The sequence below is a fragment of the Lethenteron reissneri genome, chromosome 61 (assembly GCF_015708825.2).
Source record: "Lethenteron reissneri isolate LAM-NWPU_2019-01 chromosome 61, ASM1570882v1, whole genome shotgun sequence".
In the NCBI taxonomy this organism is placed as follows: Eukaryota; Metazoa; Chordata; class Hyperoartia; order Petromyzontiformes; family Petromyzontidae; genus Lethenteron; species Lethenteron reissneri.
Genome location: NC_083839.1, coordinates 7,294,508 through 7,308,775, shown reverse-complemented (window position 1 = coordinate 7,308,775; position 14,268 = coordinate 7,294,508). Strand labels below are relative to the sequence as shown.

At 52.0% G+C, this 14,268-nt stretch overlaps 1 protein-coding gene across 1 annotated transcript; it reads right to left on the bottom strand.

The window, feature by feature from the left end:
* Positions 1-573: 573 nt before the first annotated feature.
* On the bottom strand, positions 574-13,365 carry LOC133358400 (GTP-binding protein Rheb-like). The gene is made up of 8 exons (XM_061576722.1): positions 12,966-13,365; positions 10,415-10,486; positions 8,196-8,263; positions 7,261-7,343; positions 6,365-6,421; positions 5,400-5,447; positions 4,492-4,573; positions 574-4,238 (listed from the first exon to the last, which is right to left on the bottom strand). Exons 1-8 carry the CDS (start codon positions 13,009-13,011, stop codon positions 4,146-4,148), a joined length of 549 nt encoding a protein of 182 aa, XP_061432706.1. The 5' UTR covers positions 13,012-13,365; the 3' UTR covers positions 574-4,145.
* Between the last annotated feature and the right edge of the window lie 903 nt (positions 13,366-14,268).

Below are 14,268 nucleotides of genomic sequence, written 5' to 3'. Positions count from 1 at the left end.
ATCGCCACTGGGGAGACAAAGGCAGGTCGGGCGTGGTGCTGGCCACCCACCCCCTCGTGTACCGTTCCGGCCTTCATAGGTGCTCGCTAACAGCACTTGCCCCTACAGTCTGTTAAGGCTATACGGGGATCTTTGTCACGTGGCATCAAAGTGCACCTAGCCTGGTACACAAGCGCTGTGGTGATGTAACCGTCAATTCGTGGCGAACGAAGGAGGCTCTTTTCTCTTTCTGTGTGCCACTGTGAGGGAGTAGTGGTGCAGTGGTTAGCGCACTCCGCCATGGACCCGGCCACCAGAGCTCCATTGCCGCTCACGACCAATAACCGTGGCGAATATTTGAACCGGTCCCGGGCCCTCCCCTAGGTCGACTCGGCATTAAACGAGTACATGGTGGAGTGTATGAACATCAGCACTGGGGCGACAAAGGCGGCCCCGGGTGTGACGTTCCTTCTCTTCCCGTTCCTCTAATTTCCCCAATCCGCTGCACCCTCGACTCGACACTGCTTCCCGTGGCCAAGTCGCGGGTAACAACAACAGTCGCTCGTGACGGACGATAAAGCACACCTCCGGAGCAACGTGAAATGTCCTTTTAATTGTGTAAAGTGCAAACGTGGAGCACTCGAGGGCAGCCCTCCACTTGGTGGCAATCTTAGGGCAACAGTCACCAGCAACAGGGGGGGGGGGGCTGTAGGGGCTGTTGCCACCGCCAAAGTTGTATGAACCTCGCGGCCCAAATATAGGGACTCCTCTACTTACGAACGGGTTAGGTTCCAGAGGTGTCTGTTCGTAAGTCGATTTGTTCGTAAGTCCAACTTTACTCCTGTCAATTCCAAACGTGTTGTACGGCGTGTACACTAAACACGGGGGGAATGGATTTAAAAGTTATATAATCTCCTGCAGATGCAACTGGTTCTTCACGTTCTACAGATGTAGATGTCACCGCCGCCATCTATTGCGCGGCGGTTGAACTTACGACTCTCGGTCCGAACAGGCAACTTGGACATACGGACGGGTTTGTTGGTATCTCTAGAAATGCGTAAGTCGAATGTTCATAAGTAGAAGAGTCCCCGTATCTGGACTGAACACATGTGATCGCAGCGCCCCATAGTGGACACCTCTGGGCTGGCACCTTCCCGGCAAATGAAACACGACAGCTTCGTCAACGACACACGTGGCCTTAAAGCAAATACATAAATATATAATAGGTGACGTATCGTTCAATGGCCCTTTATCATAGCACCTGGCAACGTGCTCCGAAAAATTAGGCCATTTATCCCAAAACGTTGCCGATTATATGCTTTTCTTTTGAAGGCCACTTGTGTTATTGACAAAGCTGTTGTTGTTGTTGCTTGTGCACCACTGTCAACGTAGCAGCAGCCGCATGACCGAATTACATTTTTCGATTTAAAGCTTTCGTGACTGCAGGGATTCATCTTCTTGGTTCTTTCGGTAAAGTCATGTAGAAGGGAAATAATAAAATATAACATAATAAAATAATTCTCACGACGTTTCGGCCACAACGCAAGCAACCGTCCCTCAGGTGAGGACGGCTGCTTCCGCTTGAATGGGATGTGATTAGATGGTGTGGTGGTGGTGGTGATGGTGTTGTGGTCGCGTGAGGGCGGCGTGACGGTATGGTGTGATGCGACGGTGTGGTGGCATGATGGTGTTGTGGTGTGACGTGATGAACGTAACGGGGCCCATTTCAGAAGTTGAACTGAAGCAGCAGATGAATTCACAGTCTGCACTCACCATTGCCAAGCAGCCACAGACACACACAGTGATTGGCAAGAGCCAGGGGGTCTGCAGCCAAAATTACAATGGTAGTAGCCATTCTTTTCGAATTCGGTAAAAAAATTAATAATAATATTTCAAGAGCCGCGTTGCACGTCAATACGAGATGGTGGTCCTGAATAACATCACGGAGCAGTTCCTTGGAAGAGCCGCATGCGGTTTCTGAGCCGCAGGTTGGCGCACCCCTGGGCTAGTGAGAACACTACCGAGTTGCCAGTTGCTCATGGTTCCCGCGTTGCCGGCAACAGTTGCCGTGGACGGTCACCCTCGTGGACGACGGCCTTTTGAGACTGCGCCCTCCGCTAGAAAGCGCCGAGCGGGAAATCGCTACGAGATCTGGAGACGCGCCGATCGTTTTTTTTTGTTCTAAACCGACGGAATCCGCGACATGTGCGCCCGCGAGTCATCTAAAAGGTCAAGAGGTCATCGCGATCCCAGCCAGCCGTTATCTCCCCTCGTATGTGCGCTAAGCTAAACGCTCGTTCACAGCGGAATTGGCCAAACGATCCCAAACGCAGTTAAGACGTTCATTAAAAGCAGCCTTGAGACTCGGGAGAGGGCCTCCCCAAGTTAAGTAAACAAAAACACAAATAAATATAACACCATTATCACATTTCTCGTTACACACGCAGTTATATTCGTAACCTCGAAGTTGCTTACCCTATCGTGCCAATTATCCACGTGGGTTATCGAGTTCTTCGAATCCTGGGCACCGCTTTATCGGGGGGGGGGGGGGGGGGTTTGGGGGGAAAGAGGCAAATAAATAACCACGTTAAAACTGATTTGGTGAGCGACTTTCTTGTGGTGGAGCACACACTAGAGGCCCCGTGTAGAGATTTTTTCGTAAAATCCAGCAACTCTAAAGATTATCGAAGTATCCGAAAAGTCAAGAGAAAACCGAGTGAGCTCGCAACGCTGTGGGCGTGACAGCGGTTGCTAGGGGGTGATGTCATCAGTCCCACTGCGCCAACCAATCGGCTGCCAGGACAACCCCCCACGCAACATGGCCGCCGTGAACTCCCCCCCCAATGCAACATGGCTGCCACTAAGTCATCACGACCTCTCCTTCAGCCAGTCTGTGTTGAGGTAAGCATATTTGTGATTAAGGTTTATCATAAAGCATTATTATTGTGACTGTCGCTGACAAATGCGCAAAGGAGCGAGTGGTCCCAACCACCCTCCTAACTTACCAAAATGTCCCAACTCCCTTATGGAATGGCAGCTGTGACGTCTCATCTTACGAAACTTCTAGATTTTCGTAATGTCGCTCTGTACAGGGAGGGGGGCCCAGCGTGGAGGTGTTCCGACCTCGAACTTCACGCTCGCGGTGGGATCACCTCCACGAGAGTCATTGAAACCCCCAACAATCCTCTCCCCCGCCGTTACACGCGGACGGACAGGGGCAACGCACAAACGCTTTCAACTCGAGGCGTTGGGACACTAGAAACAGGAGGCATGCGCTGGGGGTATGGGAGGGAGCTAAATACTAAAATGTACAAACTTCTGACTTAATGTACGAAAATCATAACCTCCCCCCTCCCTCCTACAGATACGTAACCAGTGCTTAACATCAGCCGCCACTTGCAGTAATACCTCTCTCTCCGTCACCCGGCACACCACGTCCAGTATACATCTCTCTCTCTCGCAGTGGGCCGTGACTACGACTGGTCAGGTGCCACCTACGACTGGAGTCTACCAGCGACCTCCATTAGATTTCCGAACCCCAGCACACCACATTCAGTATGCCTCCCAATGTCGCTTGGGAGGGAAACTTGACTCGTTCGGAAACTTCCCTGCACATCGCCCAAGCACTGCCCAGAGGGAAGGGGAAGACTGGGGGACAGGCGGGGGTGGGGGGGGGTGGAGGTCAGTGGGGGGGGGGTGGTTATGAATCATAATACTTGAATCTATAATCGGTCCAATCACACATGACGAAAAACATCTCACAGCACAGGTGATCAGCCTAGGGGCCCCCCCGCTGGGTGCTGTCCCTGCACGTCACAAGCTTGAACACAGCACCGGCCTGACAGTGGGGAGCCGGTGCTGTGTTCTGGCGCGGTGGGGGGGGGGGGGTGGAGGGAGCGACGTTGCTTTACGGTTTTACCCAATCATGTAATTTTTACCGCGGTGTAGTAACTCTAATTTGGCGAAATTGCAACGCGGCGCCAGCACACGATGGGGCCCACTCTTGCGAACGACGTCGCGGGATCTTTTGACGCCCACGGTGAAGCGGACGGCGCGTGGTAGCAGTATTACTACAACTACTACTACGGTTAACACACACCGGTGTTCACCGGGGCGGCCGCTGGGCTCGAACCGCGAGGTGGTCACGTGACCCGAAGTCAGCGGGGTCACATGACGAGGCAGCTGCTCTTGGGCTGGGGGACGACACCGTCGGCCTTCTCGATCTCCACGATGATCTGCTTGAAGACGTCCACCGCGGCCTGCACTCGGCACACCACATCCAGTATTCACGCCTCCCCCTCTCTCGCAATGGGCTGGGATTTACGACTGGTCACGTGCCACCTACTCCAGTCTGCCGGCGACCCGGAGAATATAGAGAGTTGTGCGAATGATGATGGTGACTACAACAATTATGTCAACGATGATGACGATTGTCATGATGACGATGAGGATGATGAAGATAATGGCGATGACGGTGACGACGATGACGGCAGTCGGCAAGGCGGCGCTAACCTGGTTCTCCTTGGCGGACGACTCCATGAACTCGGCCTTCCACGCGTCGGCGAGGCGCTTCCCCTCCTCGCAGGGGATCACCCTGCACCACGGGGGCAGCACAACACCCCCGGCAGCGTTCAGCGCCTGTTACACCCCCAAACCTATAGCGCCTGTTACACCCCTAGCCCTATAGCGCCCGTTACACCTCCGAGCCCTATAGCAGCCGTTACATGTGTGTACGTGCGTGTGTGTGTACGTGCGTGTGTATGTGTACGTGCGTGTGTGTGTACGTGCGTGTGTGCGTGTGTACGTGCGTGTGTGTGTACGTGTGTATGTGTGTGTGTACGTGCGTGTGTACGTGTGTGTGTGTGTACGTGTGTGTGTACGTGTCTGTGTACGTGCGTGTGTGTGTGTGTGTAAGTGCGAGGAGCGACGCTCACAACAACGAGCGGAGCGCCGGGTGGCTAAAGCACAGCAAGTTGGCACAGTAGGGGGCACATGTGGTGCATCAGCCAGTCATCTCGGTCATCTCAAGTCAGTCGACCCGTGGCACCTGGGTCTGCCCCGTGACCTCCTGCCAGCGGGGGTTCGACACTTCACGTGGCCTCAAGGTGCACATGGCCTGGCACAAGCGTCGTGGTGACGTCACCGCCACTTAGTGGCGAATGGCGGTTGTTGTTGTGCGTGTGTGTACGTGCGTGTGTGTGTGTGTACGTGTGTGTGTGTGTGTAAGTGCATGTGTGTACGTGCGTGTGTACGTGCGTGTACGTGTGTGTGTAAGTGCATGTGTGTACGTGTGTGTGTACGTGTGTGTGTACGTGTGTGTGTACGTGCATGTGTGTACGTGTGTGTGTACGTGTGTGTGTAAGTGCGTGTGTGTGTGTGTAAGTGCATGTGTGTACGTGTGTGTGCGCATGCATCGTCACCTCTCCAAGTGAAGATCTTTCTTGTTCCCCACCAGCACGATTGGAACTCTGGAATAGATAAAAATTAAAATAAACAAAACACAACCAAATGGTTCGCCGCTTGTTGCAGAGGTTCACGCGGTTCGAGCCATGCGGCCACCCTGGTTAATACTACAGGGTCTAATAACCGTAACAATCCTCCTACTCACGGTGGGCGTTAAAGATCCCCGTGAAGTCGTTCTAAATCGAGTCGGCCACCGCGTGCTGGCATCACGGTCCAAATTTTTTTAATTTGATAAATAAGCGCGGAAAATGTATTAATGGGGCAAAACCACGCAGCAACATCGCCGCCTACTATACCCATCGGTGACACACCGTGAGGCCATCCATGACGTAGCCCTGCGGTTTACGAAGGGCACGACTTCCAAATGTACCAGAAGATGATTAACACCGACACCGAGAGTGATTTAACGCTTTCGTGATGCAGGGATTCATATTCTTGGTTCTTTCGGTAAAATAATTTTCTTGCTGTAGACTTCACACCTGATGATGATTGCTTGTGTTGCAGTCGAAACGTCGTGAGAATTTTTATTGTTTTATATTTGCATTATTTTATTATTTCCCTTCTACGTGACTTTACCGAAAGAACCAAGAATAAGACTACCGACAGTGATGTCGATGGCTCTGCGGCAGGGCGTTTAGATCAACAGCGGTCGTTATCCTACCATTAAACTCACGTCCCCCACTCCCCTGCCGTAGAAATGCGCAATTTCCACCGCTGGCTCTGCGGGGCTGTCAACACGAGATGTGAACCACCGCTAATTGCGGCGAAGCAGGAAATCACAGCCTTGACGGCAAACACCGCGGGCCAAAGGCTTTACCGATGTCCTGACCACCGCGCTCTTGGCACAGAGCCTGGGCCAAGGGGGCGTAGTGGAGCTGAGTGAGCGAGCGAGCGAGGGGCAGTGTGACTCGTTGCTGCTTACTGGACACTCCCCACCATGTCGAGCAGCTTGTCGTGGATTATCTGCACAACCTCAAAACTGGAGCGAGTGGGGGAAATAAAAGAGACACGCACACACACACACACGCACACGCGTTTACGCATGCACACGCACGTGCAGACAAAGCCCAAATATCCCCCCCCATATAGCCTTAACAGATATTAGGGGCAAGTGCTGTTAGCTAGTACCTATGAAGGCCAGAACAGCACGTGAGGGGGTAGGTGGCAAGCACTGCGCCCGACCGCTTTTGTGTCCCTAGCGGCGATGTTTACACACCGCACCAGGTACTCGTTTTGAGGCTGAGTTGACCTAGGGGAGGCCCAGGACCGGTTCAGATAAGTCACTGGTGTTGGCCGTGAGCGGAAATTGAATCCAGATCGCCAGGTTCGTAACACAACACACTCATCGCTACGCCACTGCTCCCCCACACACACACGCACATACGCGCACACACAACTACAACTGCAACATTGACGGCAGCTTGGTCTTCATAACCAAACATCAGGACGTTATCGCCGGCCAGAGCCGTTGGCTCCCGAGACGGTCGCAAGTCTCCACCACAACTGCGGATGTCAGCTGAGCCTTGGAAAGTGCGCTCATTAACAAGAGCGGTCAAGCTCGACGAAATTTTCGCGCTCCGTAATGGACGTATTACGCACGTGGCCGCGAGAAGCACGCCACGAACTGGATCAAAAGCAATCCGCAAAAAGTGGGCCAAGTTATAGAAGGCGGAAGGCCGATAACAAGATAAAAAAAGACGTGTACAGCCCTTTTGTCAATCCACTGCTGGATGCGAGGGCTTCCCCCCAACCCCAGCGGCCGTGCGGATCACGGGTGGTTCATTTGGCCATACTTCACCACGCAGGTGCTCAGCTGACCTCTTGCTGGAGGTGACGGAGTACACCAGCACGTAGCCGTGGATGTCCATGGAGTACGACTGGGGGAAGATCGAGTACTCGTCCTGCAGGAACGAGCACAAAGACAAAGCTCCATCGCGTCGTAGCCTTCGTGGACTTACGGGGCAAGTGCTGTTAGCGGGTAGCACCTACGAAGGCTGCCATGGTGCTCCGCTGACGGGGCGGTGTGGCCGACAACATGCCCTTCCGCCTTGGGTTTCCCCAGCACTGACACAGGTACTCATTCAAGTTCAAGTTCATTTATTAGGTATAGCCCTGTGAGCCATTCGGCTCTTGAATCGGGTGCAACCGCAACAAACAAAAACATGAACAAAAAAACATCTTAAAGTGAATACGTGACTAAGTGCAAACAGAAAATCCAAGAAAAGACAGCAAAATATTGCAGAAAAAGCACCGTACACCAACGCTGTGTGCCAAAAATCCCAGTGGAATGCAAGTCAAACAACAACAACAACCACAAGACAACTTAGATTAAGGCCATCAGTCTAACTCTGTACTACAACAAACAAACATGGCCAAACCAATACACTTTTCGAAATCACCAAAATAAAGCCATGAAAGCAATGAAAAAGCAATCATAGGAAGCTCGAGTCGACCTAGGGGAGGCCCAGGAACAGTTAACGATATTCGCCCCCCTACTGACAGGCTAATACCTCGGGGTCACACCTGCAAATCAGACTACGCTGGTCTCCTGAGCTCTCGCCTGCTTCAACAAAATTAAGTTGAAAAATTCAACTCGCCACCGCACTCTACCATTTACCCAATCTCCCGCTCGCAATCTCACCTCGCCTGCTCACCCACTCGCCCACTATTCAACCATTCACACTCACTCACTCACCCACTCAGTCGCACAGGTCACTTGACTTCCCACCTGGTTAAACAAGATCAGCACGCACCTGCCCAGCCGTGTCCACCAGCTGCAGGTTGAACTCCTGTCCGTTGATGTGGAGAGTTTTCGTGAACGCTGCAAGAGGAAAGAGTCGTGTACAAATATCAATGCAAAGGTCTCCCCCATTTGGCGTTTAACAAGACTTGTCGGGGGGGGGGGGGGGTGGCAAGTCCTGCCAGCGAGCGCCTATTTAAGGCCGGAACGCCGCAAAGACGAGGTAGATGGCCAACGCCACGCCCGGCCGCCTTTGTCTCCCCAATGCTGATGTTTACAAACGACACCAAGGACTAAGGCTGAGTTGATCTAGGGGAGGCCCAGGACCGGTTTAGATATTTGTCACATGTTTACCGTGAGCAGAAATCAAACCCGGAACGCCGGGTTCGTAGTGCAGTGCACGAACCGCTACACTACTGCAAATATCCCCCGTATAGCCTTGACAAACTGTAGGGGCAAGTGCTGTTAGCGAGCACCTATGAAGGCCGGAACGGTACACGAGGGGGTGGGTGGCCAGCACCACGCCCGACCGCCTTTGTCTCCCCAGTGGCAATGTTTACACACCGTACCAGATACTCATTTCAGGCTGAGTCGACCTAGGGGAGGCCCAGGACCGGTTCAGATAATCGTCACTGGTGTTGGCCGTGAGCGGGAATCGAACCCGGATCGCCAGGTTCAGCGCGCTAACCACTACACTACCGCTCCTCACACACGCACACATGCACGTACAGTATACAGATATATAAACAACTTCAATTGTCTGTGTGCCAGTCTGCACCTCCGTCTATCGATCCATGTCTGCCCGTCCACCCTTGTGCGTGTGAGCGTACGATGTGTGTGTGTGTGTGAGACTCGGATGTTTGCGTCGTCTGCATGTGGCATGTGTGTTGGTGAGTGTATGACGTATGGCCCGCACCTCCGATTAGCACGGTGTGTGTGCATGCATATTATGGGTGCATGTGTGTGATGTGAATGTGCATGTAATGTGTGTGATGTGAATGTGTAAGATGTGTGTGCGTGCATGCGATGTGTGTGTGTGTTTGCGCGTGACGCCTTTGCGTATGTCTTTGTGACGTACGAGTGTGTATGTGATATGCGCGTGTGTTTTTGCGGCCCGGCATGGAGCTGGCCACCCATCTCCTCGTGTGCCTTCATAGGTGCTCACTAACGGCACTTGCCCCAAAAGTTTATCGAGGAGGCTATACGAGGGACCTTTGTCTTTGTTTGCGGGATTGTGGGGAGTGCATCTGCCACTCATCTCAAGTCAGTCAACCCACGGCACCAGGCCTCTCGCCTGTGGCCTCCTGCCTGCAGCGACAGCCTCCCATACTTCGTGTAACGGCCTCAAAGTGCACCTAGCCTGGCACCGGCGGTAAACTAACTGCCACTTAGCGGCAGCTGTAGTTGTTTGCGTGTGACATCTGTATGGGGTGCCGCTATGGCGAGTTGTTAACTCCCGCGCCTGGTACGCAGGAGGTCGTAGGTTCGATCCCGACCCCGACGCCTGCTGTGTGTTTGGAGTCTGCGGTGTCTCTCTCCCCGTGGTCGCATGGATTATTCTCCGGGTCCTCCCGGTTTTTCCTTCGATATTTAGAATCAAGGTCACGCGCGTTTAGGGGCCGTCCATTAATGATGTCACGCAATTTTGGATGATTTTTTACCCCCCCCCCCCCTCGTCACACAGCGTCACAAAAAGTCAGACCGCCCCCTCAAATATGACGTCACAAAGCTCTGCCCTCCCCCCCCCCAAAAATAAAACATGCTTCAAATCGCTTTAAACTATTGTCATTATAGTGCGTATTTAATGTGGCGCTGCACTCTGATGTTGTAGGAGAAAACATTTATTAAAAGTCTATTTAATTAAGTAGAACGTGTTGTCTATTTATTTAAAGTTGCGCATTTTGATGTGACGTCACATTTCTCAAACCCCCCCCCCCTCGTCACACATCGTCACAAATGTCTGACCCCCCCCCCCCCTAGGTGCGTGACGTCATTTATGGACGGCCCCTTAAGAGTTTTTGGCTGCCATACATTTCCACACGACGACGACGACGATGATTGTCCGCCTCTTCGTGCGACCTATCATTTGTGACGGACAGGTGGCTTCTGACCAAGAGCTACAAATTTCAGTGGGGGCCTTACACCTGTTAACAATAAAACAAAAACTGGAAATAGTTTCAGTTGAGTGTTGGGTGTTGGCGTGCGGATCGTGGGGGGCCACGGTGCACTCACTGTTCTCAATGGTCGGATCGTAGGAGTCCACAAACTGCCCCTCCACGAACTGGATCGTCAGCGACGATTTGCCTGCGAAGCACAACGCAACATTTCAAAAGCGGTCAACATTCGTCCCGCATCTTCTTGGTTCTTTCGGTAAAGTCACGTAGCATGGAAATAATAAAGTAATAAAAATAAAACGTAATAAAATAATTCTCAGTGAGAATTATTTGATTATGTTTTATTATTATTTAATAATAAATAATAAAAATAAAACATAATAAATAATTCTCAGTGAGAATAATTTTATTGTTTTATTGTTATTATTTAATAATAAAATAATAAAACTAAAACATAATAAAATAAGTCTGTTTTTATTATTATTTAATACATAATAAAAACTAAAACATAATAAGATAATTCTCAGTGAGATTATTTTATTGCTTTCTTTTATTATTTTATTACTTCCATTCTACGTGACTTTACCGAAAGAGCCAAGAAGATGAATCCCTGCAGTCACGAAATCTTTAAATCGAAATTTAATTCGTCCCGCAGTTTGCCCGATAAACCCGGCCGACGAGCACGCTCTCCCCGTGACGACGCGCCCCGAGTGGCTCTGTCGGGTGGTGGAGGGCTGTCGTTCACGATTGAAATACACGACGACCTCACAACCCAAGCGTAACTCATGACGAAACGAAACACGACCACATTAACCACATTAACCATAGCCCTACCCCTACCCACATTCGCCATTCAGACCCTAGTCTAACCACATTAGTCATAACCCTACCCCTGACGCTAACCACACTAGCCATTAAGACCCTTGTCTAACCACATCAACCACAGCCCTACCACTAACCACACTAGCCAATCAATCCCTTGTCTAACCACATTAACCACAGCCCTACCCCTACCACTAACCACACAAGACAACCAGACTCTAGTCTAACCACATTAACCACAGCACTACCACTAACCACACTAGCCAACCAGACTCTAGCCTAACCATATTAACCACAGCACTACCACTAACCACACTAGCCAGTCAGACTCTAGCCTAACCACATTAACCACAGCACTACCACTAACCACACTAGGCAATCAGTCCCTTGTCTAACCACATTAACCACAGCCCTACCACTAACCACACTAGCCAATGAGACCCTAGTCTAACCACATTAACCACAGCACTACCACTAACCACACTAGCCAATCAGACCCTAGTCTAACCACATTAACCACAGCACTACCACTAACCACACTAGTCAATCAGTCCCTTGTCTAACCACATTAACCACAGCCCTACCGCTAACCACACTAGTCAATCAGACCCTAGTCTAACCACATTAACCACAGCCCTACCACTAACCACACTAGCCATTCAGACTCTAGTCTAACCACATTAACCACAGCACTACCACTAACCACACTAGACAACCAGTCTCTAGTCTAACCACATTAACCACAGCCCTACCACTAACCACACTAGCCATTCAGACCCTAGTCTAACCACATTAACCACAGCACTACCCCTACCACTAACCACACTAGCCAATTAGACTCTAGTCTAACCACATTAACCACAGCACTACCACTAACCACACTAGTCAATCAGTCCCTTGTCTAACCACATTAACCACAGCACTACCGCTAACCACACTAGTCAAACAGACCCTAGTCTAACCACATTAACCACAGCACTACCACTAACCACACTAGCCAACTAGACTCTAGCCTAACCACATTAACCACAGCACTACCACTAACCACACTAGCCAACCAGACTCTAGTCTAACCACATTAACCACAGCACTACCACTAACCACACTAGCCAAACAGACTCTAGTCTAACCACATTAACCACAGCCCTACCACTAACCACACGAGTCAAACAGACCCTAGTCTAACCACATTAACCACAGCACTACCACTAACCACACTAGCCAATGAGACCCTAGTCTAACCACATTAACCACAGCCCTACCACTAACCACACTAGCCAACCAGACTCTAGTCTAACCACATTAACCACAGCACTACCACTAACCCACTAGCCAATTAGACTCTAGTCTAACCACATTAACCACAGCACTGCCACTAACCACACTAGCCAATGAGACCCTAGCCTCACCACATTAACCACAGCCCTACCCCTGACGCTAACCACAGGAGCCAACAAGAACCACCGGGCTCTGGGCAGCCCCCTCGTGGTGGCGAGCCGAGATGGCGAGCAGTGGTCGAGATCGGTGATGGAATGGCAGCAAGAGGAGCGGGGGGGTGGAACGCGACGAAGAGGAGAACTACCTCCGCCTTGGAGACGGAGCGATGGAATCAGGGTCACACGCGGGAACGATGGATGGGTGGTGGCAGCCACCGGGCAATACAGCAGTGGACTGAGCATGGCTGATGATGATATAGATTATAGAACCTCGTTGTGTATCGTCATCATCAGCCGTGTTCAATCGGATCGATGGAAACGCCAGTGGGATTGAACCAAGTCGAACACGGTTGATTATCCCACATTGATCGGCACATCGATTGGCACATTGATCGTCGGCTCGACACTCACCCACGGAGCGGTAGCCAAGGATGGCGATCTTCCTGAACTTGGCCATGGTCTCGATCTTCTAAACGTGGTTTCCCTGCAGACTCAGCTCCACCAAATTCTTTGGCGGCCTCTTCTTCCCCTGCTCCAGATCCTCTCTGGTCTCGTGTCCACCGCCACCACCAGACAAAACAAAAAATCCCGTGGTCTCTTGTACCAAATCCTCTGCTCTGCTGTCCAGAATCTGAATGTGTATTTATACCGGTGGAATCCGATGAGCCATAAAGCTCTTGTTACCCCCCGCTCCCCCTTCCCCCCAGACAGACGTACAACCAAAACACAGTCCTCTCTCGGTGTCGCCTCGACCACCACCAAACGCCCTGGGGGCCTCGTCTCAACCACCACAAAACCACCACCACCACCACAAAACCACCACCACCACCACCACAAAACCACCACCACCACCACCACAAAACCACCACCACCACCACAAAACCACCACCACCACCACAAACCACCACCACCACCACAAACCACCACCACCACAAAACCACCACCACCACAAACCACCACCACCACCACAAAACCACCACCACCACCACAAAACCACCACCACCACCACAAAACCACCACCACCACCACAAAACCACCACCACCACCACAAAACCACCACCACCACCACAAAACCACCACCACCACAAAACCACCACCACCACCACCACAAAACCACCACCACCACCACAAAACCACCACCACCAAACCCTCTCGCTCCCGCTCACTCGATACAATTGAATGGGCAGTAGCCGCTCTCAAATTCCCTACACGGCATAGGCGGCGAGGGTGAGGGAGGGGGCCCCAGTCCCGGCTTCCAATTGGACGAAAGCCTCCCCGAGAGTCGCACGTGATTGGCTCGTCAAGTCCGCACGCGCCGAGCGCGCGATGGAGGGGGCGGGGGGGGGGGGTCCGGGCAGCCAATCAGAGGTGGCCGCTGGCGGATCGCGGCGCTTATCCGCGTTACGAAATTCGATGCCCCGCCCCTCGACGCCCCGCCCCGCCCCCCTACGCCCCGCCCCCCCGCCGCTCCCCCGGGTCGTGTGACGTCACGCCAGCTGATCGTAATCCTCTTCATCGATCAGCCGGTGATGATCAACAAACACAGAGCCATGGTCAAGTCCACTGCTGGATGAAGTGCATTGATTGTTGATTCCGCGGTGGGCGGCCTCTCAGTAGAGGAAGGTGCAGCAAAAGCAATTGCACTGTTGTACAGTACTGTACTGTGCTCCCATGGCCCATGCTTCCCGCAGTGACCAGCGCGGTGAAGTTCAAG

Bases quoted from the DNA above. Each gene is read 5' to 3' on its own strand.
- LOC133358400 (XM_061576722.1), bottom strand. From the start codon at position 13,011: ATGGCCAAGTTCAGGAAGATCGCCATCCTTGGCTACCGCTCCGTGG. The intron at 10,487-12,965 runs GTGAGTGTCGAG...TGTGCTTCGCAG, and splicing joins CCTTGGCTACCGCTCCGTGG to GCAAATCGTCGCTGACGATC. The intron at 4,574-5,399 runs GTGACGATGCAT...CCCGTGGTGCAG, and splicing joins AAAGATCTTCACTTGGAGAG to GGTGATCCCCTGCGAGGAGG.